Source organism: Pan troglodytes, chromosome 19 (genome assembly GCF_028858775.2).
Source record: "Pan troglodytes isolate AG18354 chromosome 19, NHGRI_mPanTro3-v2.0_pri, whole genome shotgun sequence".
Taxonomy (NCBI): Eukaryota; Metazoa; Chordata; class Mammalia; order Primates; family Hominidae; genus Pan; species Pan troglodytes.
The window spans coordinates 27,033,666-27,046,533 of NC_072417.2; the positions used below are offsets into that span (position 1 = coordinate 27,033,666).

General features: G+C 42.1%; 2 protein-coding genes across 2 annotated transcripts; both read left to right on the forward strand.

The window, feature by feature from the left end:
• The first annotated feature begins 3,126 nt into the window (after positions 1–3,126).
• Positions 3,127–3,891, forward strand: LOC468245 (keratin-associated protein 2-1). Its single transcript, XM_523636.7, has one exon. The coding sequence runs from the start codon at positions 3,163–3,165 to the stop codon at positions 3,547–3,549; it is 387 nt and encodes a 128-aa protein (XP_523636.4). The 5' UTR covers positions 3,127–3,162; the 3' UTR covers positions 3,550–3,891.
• Positions 3,892–8,890: 4,999 nt separating this feature from the next.
• LOC468247 (keratin-associated protein 2-1) lies at positions 8,891–9,767 on the forward strand. The gene has a single exon (XM_523638.7). The coding sequence runs from the start codon at positions 8,955–8,957 to the stop codon at positions 9,339–9,341; it is 387 nt and encodes a 128-aa protein (XP_523638.1). The 5' UTR covers positions 8,891–8,954; the 3' UTR covers positions 9,342–9,767.
• The last annotated feature ends 3,101 nt before the right edge of the window (positions 9,768–12,868 follow it).

Sequence of the window (12,868 nt, forward strand, 5' to 3'; positions counted from 1 at the left end):
TGTTGGTCAGCTGGTCTCGAACTCCAGACCTCAGGTGTTCCACACGCCTTGGCCTCCAAAAGTGTTGGGATTACAGACGTGAGCCACTGTGCCCGGCCAACTTGCCCATTCTTCTACCCACTAGGTATCTCACCTGTCGCCCATAGGTGGTGTACCTCTTCACCAACTGGGTGCAAATGGCAACCTTTCCCCAAAACAAAACAGACTGTTGCATCTGCAGGGAGCTGCCCTTCTCCTCCAGCATCAGCCTGCCATGGTGCATCCAAGCAGCTAACCTCAGTATCTGGAGCCATTTCTATACTTGGTAAAATGACCCTCACCCATTTCCCTTTAGCAATAACCACACTTCATGTGATAAGTTTCCCACCATCAGAGATGAGACAACATATTTTCCACCTAGTATAGGAGCAGGTTAATGTCACCCCTACTGTGGGGTATTCTGTAGATGATGGGCCAGGGTGGACAACAGCAGTATAGATACAGCTTGTGGGCTGTGCACCCACATGTATTAAAAGGCATGATAATAGCATGCCACAAGCTAAAACCAGTAATATGTGATGGCTACCCCCACAATGTAATGTAATCTATTTCTTCAGGTAATAGACATGGAATATGACAGCAATGAAACCAATCTCTTCAGGTAACCAGTGATACTTGACTGCGACGACAGAGTGACTCTCCACGTGGGGGCCTACCACACCCCTTAGGATGGCTGTGGGCATGCGGCATCCACAGTTGGCCTTACTTACCCTATCATTGGACTGGTAGATGCACCTGGGGACATCCTCATTTGCTGGGATACATCGTGCCCAGTTTAGACACCATTCTTACTAATTGGGAAATTGTAAAAGCCAGGCACTGCTGGAAGCATGCATCCCAGTGGTTTTACCAGTTGGCCACTTTTGCCATGTCCCCCTCCCCCCGCCCTCCACCACTCACCACCCAAGTGGTGACAATAGACATACAGCTGCAAGTTGAGGCCCTGGCTTAACATAGGGCTGCAGTCTTTAATGATATCTGCCATGATATTACTCTTCTCACTGAAGAAACTGCCCAAATTAGGTGTGTAACTTTGCAAAATTGCATGGCCCAGGACATCTTAACCGCTTATCAGGGCAGAACCTGTGCATTAATTAAAACTGAATTTTGTGTATATATCCCTGATTACTCTCACAATGTAGCACAGGCCATGTGGGCCCTAGATACCCAGATTTCTGCTATAGAATCTCTATCATATGACCCTGTAACCACATGGTTTAATCAACTCCTGAGTGCTTGGAAAAACTTTCTATACAGTACAATTGTTGTTACATTCATTATTCTTTTTTGTTGTAGTAGTTTATGTTGCTGCTGAAACATCTGGTTGCAATGCTCCTCTGCATATCCTAGCCCCAGGGAAATCTCAGAAGAATGGTGTGATTAGAATGTAAGGGCTATTCAAGGGTATGCTGAGGTGGAGGGTATGGCAGACACATCTGGCAGCAATAACTTAACTTAAGCATACCCTGAGAATGATCCTACAATCAAAGAAGAATGTATGCTTGGAGTTCTGAGCTAAGGATCTGGGAGTGGCCAACCTGGAGATCCACTCCTTATCTATGAAGGACATTTGAGTCCCCACCTCATCCATTAGAACACAGGTCATACTGGGGATTGAGGCCCTTTGTTTTGGATTAAATGGAGGTTGTTAGGTGGAGGGTTCTAATGAAAATACTATGTGAACTGCATGCTTTTTACAAATAGTAGCAGTTCTCCTGTCCAGATACCACCACTGGACCACCCTTGTATGTAAGTTCCACTAATAAACCCTGCATCCTGTTAGCTTTCTCCAGGTCCCTTCTCTAGCCTCTCAGACACATTGTCATCCTTATTGGAGTCAATGGGCGTCCAGGATGACAATGTGTCATCTGGGCAAAACATTTCCCTAATTCTCTTCCAGTACCACTTCTAACCTTGCTGCTGAAAGGAAAGTTCATTACTTTCCTTTTTTTTTAAAAAAGGAAATTTAAAAAATTTAAATTTAAAAAAATTTAAAAACATAGTTTTTAAATCTATGTTTAATATGTATAAATGTAAGAGGTTCAAATGCAGCATTGTTACATGGATATATTGCATAGTGGCATGAAGTCTGGGCTTCTACTTTAATATATGTTTTCTTTCCTGTCTAAAGACCATGGTTTACTGAATCCAATGAGCATAAAACTCATAGTAGAGGCTACTTACTGCAGACTGAGGAGACCTGGATGTCAGACCTCATATGGTGACCTCATTGTGTGACCTTGGTACACTCTCAGGACCTCAGCTGTAGAGTGAGGGCATAGGCCTACATATTCTCCGCAATCCCTTCCCAGACTCTACAGATGCAACGACTAATTCCAAACAAATTACAAATATAATAATTGCAATGGATCCTTGAAGAGGGTTTTACAATCAAGGTAGAAGTTGAGTTTCGATTGGAAGGATGAGGAGGGCATTCCAGGTGAATGATGACACATCAAAACCAAGGCAGGAAAGCCCAGGTCCTAGTCAGGGGAGAGTGACCACACCAGTGGCCAGGGATCCGCATTTCGTGTGGTCCCTGCTCACATGAAAAACCACAAGCCTATCTTTAAGTGAGTCACGGAAGGAGCTATCTGTGAAGCAGATGACTACTGGTCTGCACTAGGATGATGCAATTAACCTGCTACCATCATGCCCATGTGCATTAATAAGGCAAGTCACTGCTTGGGTGCCGGTGATGGGAGCCTTTGAAGACAAGGAATAACATGCTAATTTTAGCGCCAAAGGGCAGAGCGATTAGACACTAATTTAGAAAACACATTCTTTTCTCTCTTATGGGTTAGGAATATTTCAAAGGAAAATTAATCAGAAGTGAATCCAATGTCTAAATTTAGTGAGGTTAAACAATACAAGAAAATGAGCGAATATTTGTGGTGTATGTACATGAATATGTATGAGGTGAAGAGTGACCAAAATACCATTAGTCAATGCTAAATCTTCACTTAATTGGCCAGAAGATGCACAAGAAAATGATCATACGTTGAAGGGTCATCAGCTCCCAGCCAGGGTATATAAAGGGCCCAGAAGGGAACGAGGACATTCACACCTGAGAACACCCAGCTCCTCTCAACAGCCCAACCCACACCAGCCTCAGACACCACCATGACCGGCTCCTGCTGCGGCTCCACCTTCTCCTCCCTGAGCTACGGGGGAGGCTGCTGCCAGCCCTGCTGCTGCCGCGACCCCTGCTGCTGCCGCCCCGTGACCTGCCAGACCACCGTGTGCCGCCCCGTGACCTGCGTGTCCCGCTGCACGCGCCCCATCTGCGAGCCCTGCCGCCGCCCGGTGTGCTGCGACCCCTGCTCCCTGCAGGAAGGCTGCTGCCGCCCCATCACCTGCTGCCCCTCGTCGTGCACGGCTGTGGTGTGCAGGCCCTGCTGCTGGGCCACCACCTGCTGCCAGCCTGTGTCTGTGCAGTCCCCCTGCTGCCGGCCCCCCTGCGGCCAGCCGACCCCTTGCAGCACCACCTGCAGGACCTCCTCCTGCTGAGACCCCAATGCCCCCACAGAGCAATACACTGAAGCCTAAACATCTATCTGGTGTTTTTAAAAAGTTAAAAGAAAAATAGATTTTTTTCACAAGGTGACAATAGTGATTTTTACCATCTGGATACAGCCTGGTGTAAGCAGACGTCCATTACCACCCTCACCCACATTTTCAGGGGTCTACATCAGCCTTAGTCATCATGGATAGTAAATCGACCTTTAAGAATTCCTGGGGTGGACTTTGCAAACACATTCTACAACCTGATGGTTTTTACTGCTCAAACTATCACCATCATCTTTTGCAATGTGTTGCTCACTGTTGTCAATAAACTAATTTTTCCTGGCATAGCAGACTGCCCTGCTCCCTGATTTGTTCGTTAGTACATGTTTATTAGCGTACACAGATAAGCAAGATTTTGGAACCTGCAAAAGGGAACCAAAGCTCAACCTAAGCAAAACCTTATCCATAGAAATCTCATCTATTCAGTCATTCAGGAATTGTTTATCAAGGGACCTCCAGTTGACAGGTGCTGCCTGATTAGTGATGAACAAGCTACATGCCTTGTATCCAAGAAGCTTATGGTCTAATGGAATAGACAAAAGGAAAGACAATGTTCATGAAGAGGGGTAGAAGTGGGAATAGCATATGCCAAGCCCAGAATGACCACTGGTAGTAAACTGACCAGCACAGCGCATCTCATCTTCTTACCACAGTTCCTAGCGTAGCATTTTTCAAAGTGTGGCCCATGCATCATACACAATAGAATCTCTTGCAATTACCTATTAAAATGCACATTCTTAGGCCCCAAACCAAACCTAATGAATCAAAATCTCTGGGAGTGGGGCCCAAGGCTGTTTATTTTCTATCACTTCCATGTAAGTCATTAGAATTTCAGGACCATTACTTCAGAGGAAGACCAGGATTTGAGCTCCTTGAGGGCTTAACAAGCATGGCCTGGAAGCCTTCCAAGAATAGTCACCAGGACAAGCCACAATGAAGACACCCAAAGTGAAGAAAAAATGTAATATAATAATAAGTATGAAACAGCACCTGCTAAACTGTAATCAGAAGAATCGGTTTGGCAGAGAAGTGAATGTAAATGAATGTGCAAAAAAAACAGTATCTTGAGTTTGTCATAGGTGGAATAAAATGACAACAAAAAAAGAGAGACAAAAAGTAAGAGATAAGGAATGAATAAAAAGTGAAGAGGGGAGGCAAGGCAATGAATAGGAGGAAGAGTGAAGAGGAAGATGATGGAGATGATGAGAAAGACAGAAGAGGAACAGAGACAGGCACTAGGATTCCTGGTACAAGTATTTGGTATTTGAAGATGTTACAGGAGAGCTAGGCTAGTCCTCAGATTACCCACGTGGCTAGGAAGTGTGTGCACATCAGGTGGTCTGCTGCCTGTCCTTTGCCCATCTCTACAGATCCATGTCTCACTGCTCCCCACTAAGATTCACTTCAAGCAACACTGACCTTATAGTTATTAAACATTTGCAGTTCTAAATGTTTTGCTTTTCCTCATGTTCTTTCACTTATCTGTTCTTTTACACACTCTCTCTTCACCGTCATCACCTACTTAACTCTGATTCATTTCCAAGATTCAATTGAGTCTTCTCCAGTAGTCCTGTCCCAACCCCTGTATCACACAAACACATGTGCAAATGCATACACACACACACACACACACACACACACACAGGTTAGGAGCTCTCAGCAAGTTCCAATAGCTTACCTCCCTCCCCATAAGGCATTGTATTGAGATTATATGTTTTTTTGCCTCCAAGGAGGGGACCACAGTTTGTTTTTGGCTTCCAATACTGAGCTCAACGTTTAATACGTAGCCAGTACTTAATTTCTGTTTGTTTAGTTGTCAAAATAAAAGGAAATTGTCTTTACCACAAGAATTTTAAAAGGTAGATAATTATTTAAGGCAAAAATTTTGGCATTAGTGTAACTTAACCTCTCTGACTCTCGAGTTTTCTCATCCGCAAAATGGGAAAAGCAACATTTACCAATGTAGATTGACAGGGAAGTTAAATAACAATTATAACTTTTTATGTATGCAAGATGCCTGGCACATAGTTAAATGCCCAGTAACATTCATTTATATTCCTTGTGGTGCATTTGGACATCACTGTATCGAACAGGCTCAAAAGATGTGCTATCTACTGCATATCAACTCATTGGGAATGGGAACAAATTCAGGGGAGGGCTTTACTAACCAAACTTAAATTGTAATTTTTTTTTCAGGATAGTCCACATCTACCATTAGGAATAGATTTTCTAATAAATATAATGAAGAAGGCAAAAAAAAAAAAACCCACAACAACTTGGCATCAGATTAAGGCTGTCTCAGAATGAAAATAATCTTTAAAAATTCATTTTACAAGTCCACAGGAATGAGTCCTAGATTATAGGATTTATGAATAGGAGTGCAGCATCAGGTAAAAGAAGGATTGAGCAACATGTAAGTATCTGATGGTTCGACTCTTTCTTTCACATTGAATCTTCCAAGGGAATTAAACAACTCAAAGCTGTAATAGACCTCAAAAGATTACTTTGCCTTCCCTGACTTTAGGCAAATGAATATCTAAAAACTCAGATGAAATTTTTAAAAAAATTCTAGCAACAAATTCCACCAGTCCCCTGATCATTTAGTTTTTCTGTCTCTCACAACTAAACTATTTTCTTTTCTAATTATATCTAATTAATTATATCCCTTTCTCTGTCTTCCATGTTTGCATGGATTTTATGATAAGCCAGCCTCTGAAGAACACCAGGCGCCGAAGACTCTGCCCATTTTACAGATGAGGAAACCTGGCTAAGGGTAAGTCATTTACTCTAAGTTAGACAACTGCAAAGAGGTGGAGAAAGGACTGGAATCCTTCTTTATCTTCTCCATTTTCCTCCTGCCCTGTGCCCATCAATATTCCCCATCCCATCCCTGACTCTTATGATTGGAGGATATTTTTAAGATTATTTCTGAGAATGAAGTCCTTAAGGAATGTATATTCTAATTTTAGAATTTTAATAATTTTCCTAACATCTAGTGGCTTCCAGACTAGTTCCTAACGAAATATAATTCATAAAACTATTAAGAAGAGGGCATGGCCCACCATCACAAGAGGTCACCAACACTACATTCTTTATCTATCCAACTACAAAAATCTCACAAGTTATTTTCACTGTGCTTCAGATTTACTTGTTTCCATCCTGGTGATTATGCACTTGAAGAATGTGTGGAACTTGAATAACATGACTAAAAAAGTCCATGTGGTAAAGACCAGGGATACACCTCTTGTCCAATAGCTTAGGACTATTAATGTGCTACAGCAAGGGAGACCACATGGCTGAGGACCATGGGGCATCCTCCCAAACAAAGGAGGAGAAATGTTATTACAAAATGTTGAGGAATGGTGGGGTAAAATTACGTGACGTAGTGTTTTCATAGGCTCAAGAAAAACAGGGCTGTGTATAAAAAATAATTAACACCAGACCTGAGCTGTGAAACAGACTTATGGTCCTCTTTCACTGGAAACTGCATAGTTGAGACAAATGGGGAATGTTGTGTCTGCAAGTCACTTGTCTGAAATTCTGTACCTGGGTTGGGTACTGAGGTTGCTTCTCTGTCCAAATGACTTAGATCCTGTCTAGGCAAGAGTGGAATGTTTCCTTCTTACTGATGTGGCTTGGAAGAGCAAGGTTTCTAACAGCCTATAATTTTAGAAAACAGTATTTCTTAGTACTGTGTTCTTTTGTTAACAAAAGCAGTGGATTTACAGACATATTTCTCTTTTTAGTTTGGCATCTCTGTATACATTCCAAAACAAAGAACAGAATGCTAAACCATGTATCAAGTGAGTACTTATTTTATTTCACTAAAGGGAATAAAACTTTTTAATAACTACTGCTACATGTTATCTATTTTGAGTGACTCCGAGTTGGAAAAAGACCGGGAGGCATCACCAGTGTTTCTACTCCACAGAAGACCTGTGGTATTGCTAAATATTTTCCACTCTTTGATCTGTACGACTTTGGAGGAATTCATTTTGTAAATCTGGTCTTCCAAAAACTGTGATGGACTATGATGGATCATAGACTCAAAGGCCTTCAAAGATCAGGGATATGATAGACCAAAGGGTGTATTTTTAAAAAGAGAAAACAAAACAAAACACACCTCAGAGGTAAATTTGCACTGAAGACCATCAGCATTCCTTGGACAATGTTATCTTTAATCTACCTTCCAACTCTAAATTTATTTTCTGTATTCCTATTCGTCTTCGCTATGGCTGGAAAAGACAAAGCTATTTTATTGGTCACCAGCTCAACTAATTCCCCTTGTCTTTTTCATAATGCCACCTTCCCACCTCATAAGCAAACAAAACCCTCAGCCAACAAACTAAAGAAGCTGTGACAGAAAGATAATTGATTCCTTTGTAGATATTGTCCATAGATTTTTAAGTATGTAATACAAAGTGCATATGTCAAAGCAAGAAAGCAAGAAATAGCCCAATTTCAATTTTATTTCTAGGACAATAATCAGGGAAGGGCATTCAGAAAGGCACAGAATGAATGAAATCCCCATTTAGTTTGACCTTATTGTTCCCAGAAAAGTTCTTTCCCTTTAATTGCTTGATTTATCTTTGTCTTGCCTTACTAAAATTTGTGATTACTATGTGATAGGAAACTATTTGAAAGCTATTTTTCTTTCCTTTCCCTCTCCACCCCCAAATAGTACAGTACCATCTACATAATAAGTGTCTCATAAGTGTTAATGAGTTATAAACCAACTCAGATTACTAAAATAAAATCAGTCTAGCAGCTTTGGTGATGATTTTCTTATAAACAAGGTTAGGCAGTGTGTCATTAAACACTGGGCCATTCTTTCCATAGCAGAATCAATACACATCTGCTCTTATGAGCCATTTTGGTTTTTTAGAAATTCTTGCTTGATCTCAATGCCAATCAGAAACCCAGCCTGTGACTCATGAACATTCCAGTCCCATGCTTAAGTCACGGATGGCAGCGAACAAGAGGAAAGTGTGATGGTGGCTGGATTCTTCAAACTTGCACCTTCTCACATGGCATGGCCTGGAAGGACTAGCTGATAGATGAGCAATTGTTCTGATGATATACATGACCAGGTATTCCGTTCTAGGGAAAAAACAGACAGGTAGAAAACAAAGCATTCTTTAGTGATTTAGGGATCGCTGCCTCAGCAGTTAAATCCAGAGTTCTCATTTCAACGGGCAGCTACAACTCCAGGAAATGACCTCATGTCCTGGGGGTCATCAGCATCCAGCTAGGGTATATAAAGGGCCCAGAAGGGAACGAGGACATTCACACCTGAGAACACCCAGCTCCTCTCAACAGCCCAACCCACACCAGCCTCAGACACCACCATGACCGGCTCCTGCTGCGGCTCCACCTTCTCCTCCCTGAGCTATGGGGGAGGCTGCTGCCAGCCCTGCTGCTGCCGCGACCCCTGCTGCTGCCGCCCCGTGACCTGCCAGACCACCGTGTGCCGCCCCGTGACCTGCGTGCCCCGCTGCACGCGCCCCATCTGCGAGCCCTGCCGCCACGCGGTGTGCTGCGACCCCTGCTCCCTGCAGGAAGGCTGCTGCCGCCCCATCACCTGCTGCCCCTCGTCGTGCACGGCTGTGGTGTGCAGGCCCTGCTGCTGGGCCACCACCTGCTGCCAGCCTGTGTCTGTGCAGTCCCCCTGCTGCCGGCCCCCCTGCGGCCAGCCGACCCCTTGCAGCACCACCTGCAGGACCTCCTCCTGCTGAGACCCCACCTCTCCCCTCAAGGCACGAAACATTCCCAGGTGCACAGAAGCTTGTGCAGACTCTTCTACCCCTTCTGGATCAGAAGAGAGACTCCGCCTTTGCAGCCTAGCTGATCCTCAAGCACGAATTCAACAATAACGTCCTATCTATTTTCCCACATAATTATGCAGCTAATCCTGGCCCTCTCTGACAATCTTGAGAAAAATTCCAGCTTTCATCATTCGAATTCCTGGCTTGAAAAAAAAAAAACGAGTAAATAAAAATCAAAGCTCCTCTTGAATAGAACTCTGTCCCACTGACTCATCACCCTTTTTTCTACTGTTTCAAGGTTCTCAGATGAGATTTTTTTCTTCCAGGATAATACTACTTGTATGCTGTATTTTTGCACTGTAAAAAGAAATAAAATTATATTTCTGGGGAAGCAAACACATTTCTTTTTATTTATTGTTTATTGCTCTTCAAAAGCTCATATTTAGCTTACACTACAGCATGCAGAATCAGAAGAACGAAAGGAGAGATTTTCTAAGGGCCATTTTTGAGCTTTAGAATAGGAACAACTCAGGTGGAAGGTCTATAATTTTAATAGCATTTCAAATAAATCTGATCATCTTGTGATTCACCTTCATATTTCGAGTTGCAGGTTTTATGGTGATGCTGACGAAATGGTGAGACTACAGTAGGTCTCTGTAAACATAAACTTGACTTATGAATAATTCACACACATGATAAGGGGGAGGAAGTCTAAGTTAAGTTATAGCCCTATTTGTTCACCAATGTAGGAAACTGTACGGTAATTGATGTCAAACAGGACCTGGGAATCCCTAGCCACTGAACATCCTATGCTGGAGGAACCACTATCCCATCTTCTCCATGGTTCCCGTCAGCACCACCACGGCCAGTTCTACTTCCAGTGGAGTGGCTGCTGCTGAGAAGACAGGGAGAAATGAAGCCTTGGTTGTAATCATCCTAGTTTTGAGCTCCGCATACATCTTACCATTTAAACAACTGCAATGCGGTTGAAATGCTGATAACATTAATCCATACTGCATATATTTTTGATTTTGTTAAATACTTGTATGTTGGTAAGGAAGGCTAACCACTATCATTTTCCTGATAAATATCTTTTTAGTTCCTAGCATGTGATAGAAAAGAGGTTTCTTTGATTGTTCAGCATGTATTCCTGGGCATATCTACCTGCCCATTGAGAGAAGTGAAGCAAGGGAAGCTTTGTGAGGGCAGGGGTCTTTAGTCTTTTTAATTTAAATTTATTTCAAGTTCAGGGGTACATGTGCACGTTTGTTATATAGGTAAATTGTGTGTCACAGGGTTTTGGTATACAGATTATTTCATCACCCAGGTAATAAGCATAGTAACAGATGGCCAGGTGCAGTGGCTCAAGCCTGAAATCCCAGGACTTTGGGAGGCTGAGATGGGTAGGTCACTTGAGGCCAGGAATTCAAGACCATCCTGGCCAACATGGTGAAACCCTGTCTCTACTAAAAATACAAAAAGTAGCTGGACATGGTGGCATGCGCCTGTAATCCAAGCTACTCAGGAGGCTGAATCAGGAGAATCGCTTGAACCTGGGAGGCAGAGGCTTTGGTGAGACAAGGTTGCGCCACTGCACTCCTGCCTGGGTGACAGAGTGAGACTCTGTCTCAAAAATTAATTAATTAATTAATTTAATTAAACAAAAGCATAGTAACAGATAGATGGTTTTTTTATCCTCACCCTCTTCCCACCATCTGCCCTCAAGTAAGCTTCAGTATCTGTTGTTCCCTTATTTGTGTCCATATGTACTCAATGTTTAGCTACCACTTATAAGTGAGAACATGCCGTATTTGGTTTTCTGTATCTGTGTTAGTTTGCTTAGGATAATGGCCTCCAGCTTCATCCACATTGCTACAAAGGACATAATTTCCTTTTTTATGGCTGTATAGTATTCCATGGTGTATGTGTACCACATTTTCTTTATCCAGTCCACCCTTGATGGGTATTTAGGTTGATTCCATATCTTTGCTACTTTGAACAGTGCTGCAATAAACATATGCATGTATATGTCTTTATGGTAGAATGATTTCTATCCCTCTGGGTCCATACCCAATAATGGGATTGCTGGGTTGAATGGTAATTCTGTTTTAAATACTTTCAGAAATCGCCAAACTGCTTTTCACAATGACTGAGCTAATTTACATTGAGGGCCAGGATCTCAACTAACTTTGTTCACTACTAGATTCCCACTGATCTGCACAATATTTGGCACATTGAGTATAATCAGAAATGATGTGTTGAATGATAAATGAGTAAGTTCTAAGGGGATTGGTTAAAACAGAGAAAGACATTATCATTCCATCCCAACTCTCAACTCATGCTGGATATACATATTCTTAAAATAAAACAATAAACCAATCATGAAGAAAGATCTTTTTTCTGGAAATATGGTAAAAGTTTCTCAACAAGAAGACTGTTATATTCAAAACCTTTACATTTGCAGTACGTGCACAATGGAGTTTTATCTTTTTTAACGGTTTGGTAATTAACCAATGGATAGGCTCACAAGTCTAATTTCTTTCTATATATTCTTGATCACTGTTTTCAAAATTAGTTAAGTGCATCTGTTTTTCTCCTCTCAGAGTTTTTCTTGTTAGCCTTCTAGAGACCTCCTTATTTAAAAGTGTTTTCTCAAATGGACAATGCCTTGTTTCCCCTCAAACCTATCATTATTATTGGATCTCATTTATTCCCACAGTCACCCCATTCTCTGGTTGGCTGAAGTGGCTGGTGCAGATCTGGGTAAGCCTATAAGAAACCATGCAAGTGGTGTGATCAATAAGAAGGCTTACACTTGAACCTTCAACTTCAGATCTATTAGGCTGGTGCAAAAATAATTGTAGCTTTTGCCATTGAAAGTAATGCCAAAAACCACAATTACTTTTTGCACCAACCTAATAGAACAGTCTTAGTTGTAAAGGAAAAGGTCAGAACCAAGTAAATTAAGAGGCAAAGACTCAAAAGTGATTGAGTGACATAATTTGCCTACAAGTCATGACAGTTTGAAACAATTAAAAATGACAATTGGTTCCATAAGCAGAAATGAGCCCCAGCATAGCACACAGGGAGATGTTGAAGACACTGAGGTATGGGCCAGATGAGGCCCGAGAACACGTTCAAATGGGATCACTACTGAAGGGTTTTGTTATACCGCAAGACTGCAACCTTCCTCTACATAGACTTGTTTGACTTCCTCACCATATTGGTGGCTTTGTTCACAATACCCCATGATCATTCAGTTATGCCCAACTATGACACTATCTCCTTAGGGTATGTTTCGACATTTTCAGAAGGCTGAATAGAAGGTAATTCTTCCCATTCCTGAGGCTATTGGTAAGACATAGAGTCCTTTCAACCGACTCTAAAAATTAGACATATCATAAATAACAACTGTTTTCAAAGTAAATACACTGTAAAAGCTCCTAAATAAAATAGACATTCCTTAATACCTGGGAATGTGGTACCTACAATCCATT

Excerpts from the sequence above, each read along its gene's own strand:
- LOC468245 (XM_523636.7), top strand. The coding sequence starts at position 3,163 with ATGACCGGCTCCTGCTGCGGCTCCACCTTCTCCTCCCTGAGCTACGGG.
- LOC468247 (XM_523638.7), top strand. The coding sequence starts at position 8,955 with ATGACCGGCTCCTGCTGCGGCTCCACCTTCTCCTCCCTGAGCTATGGG.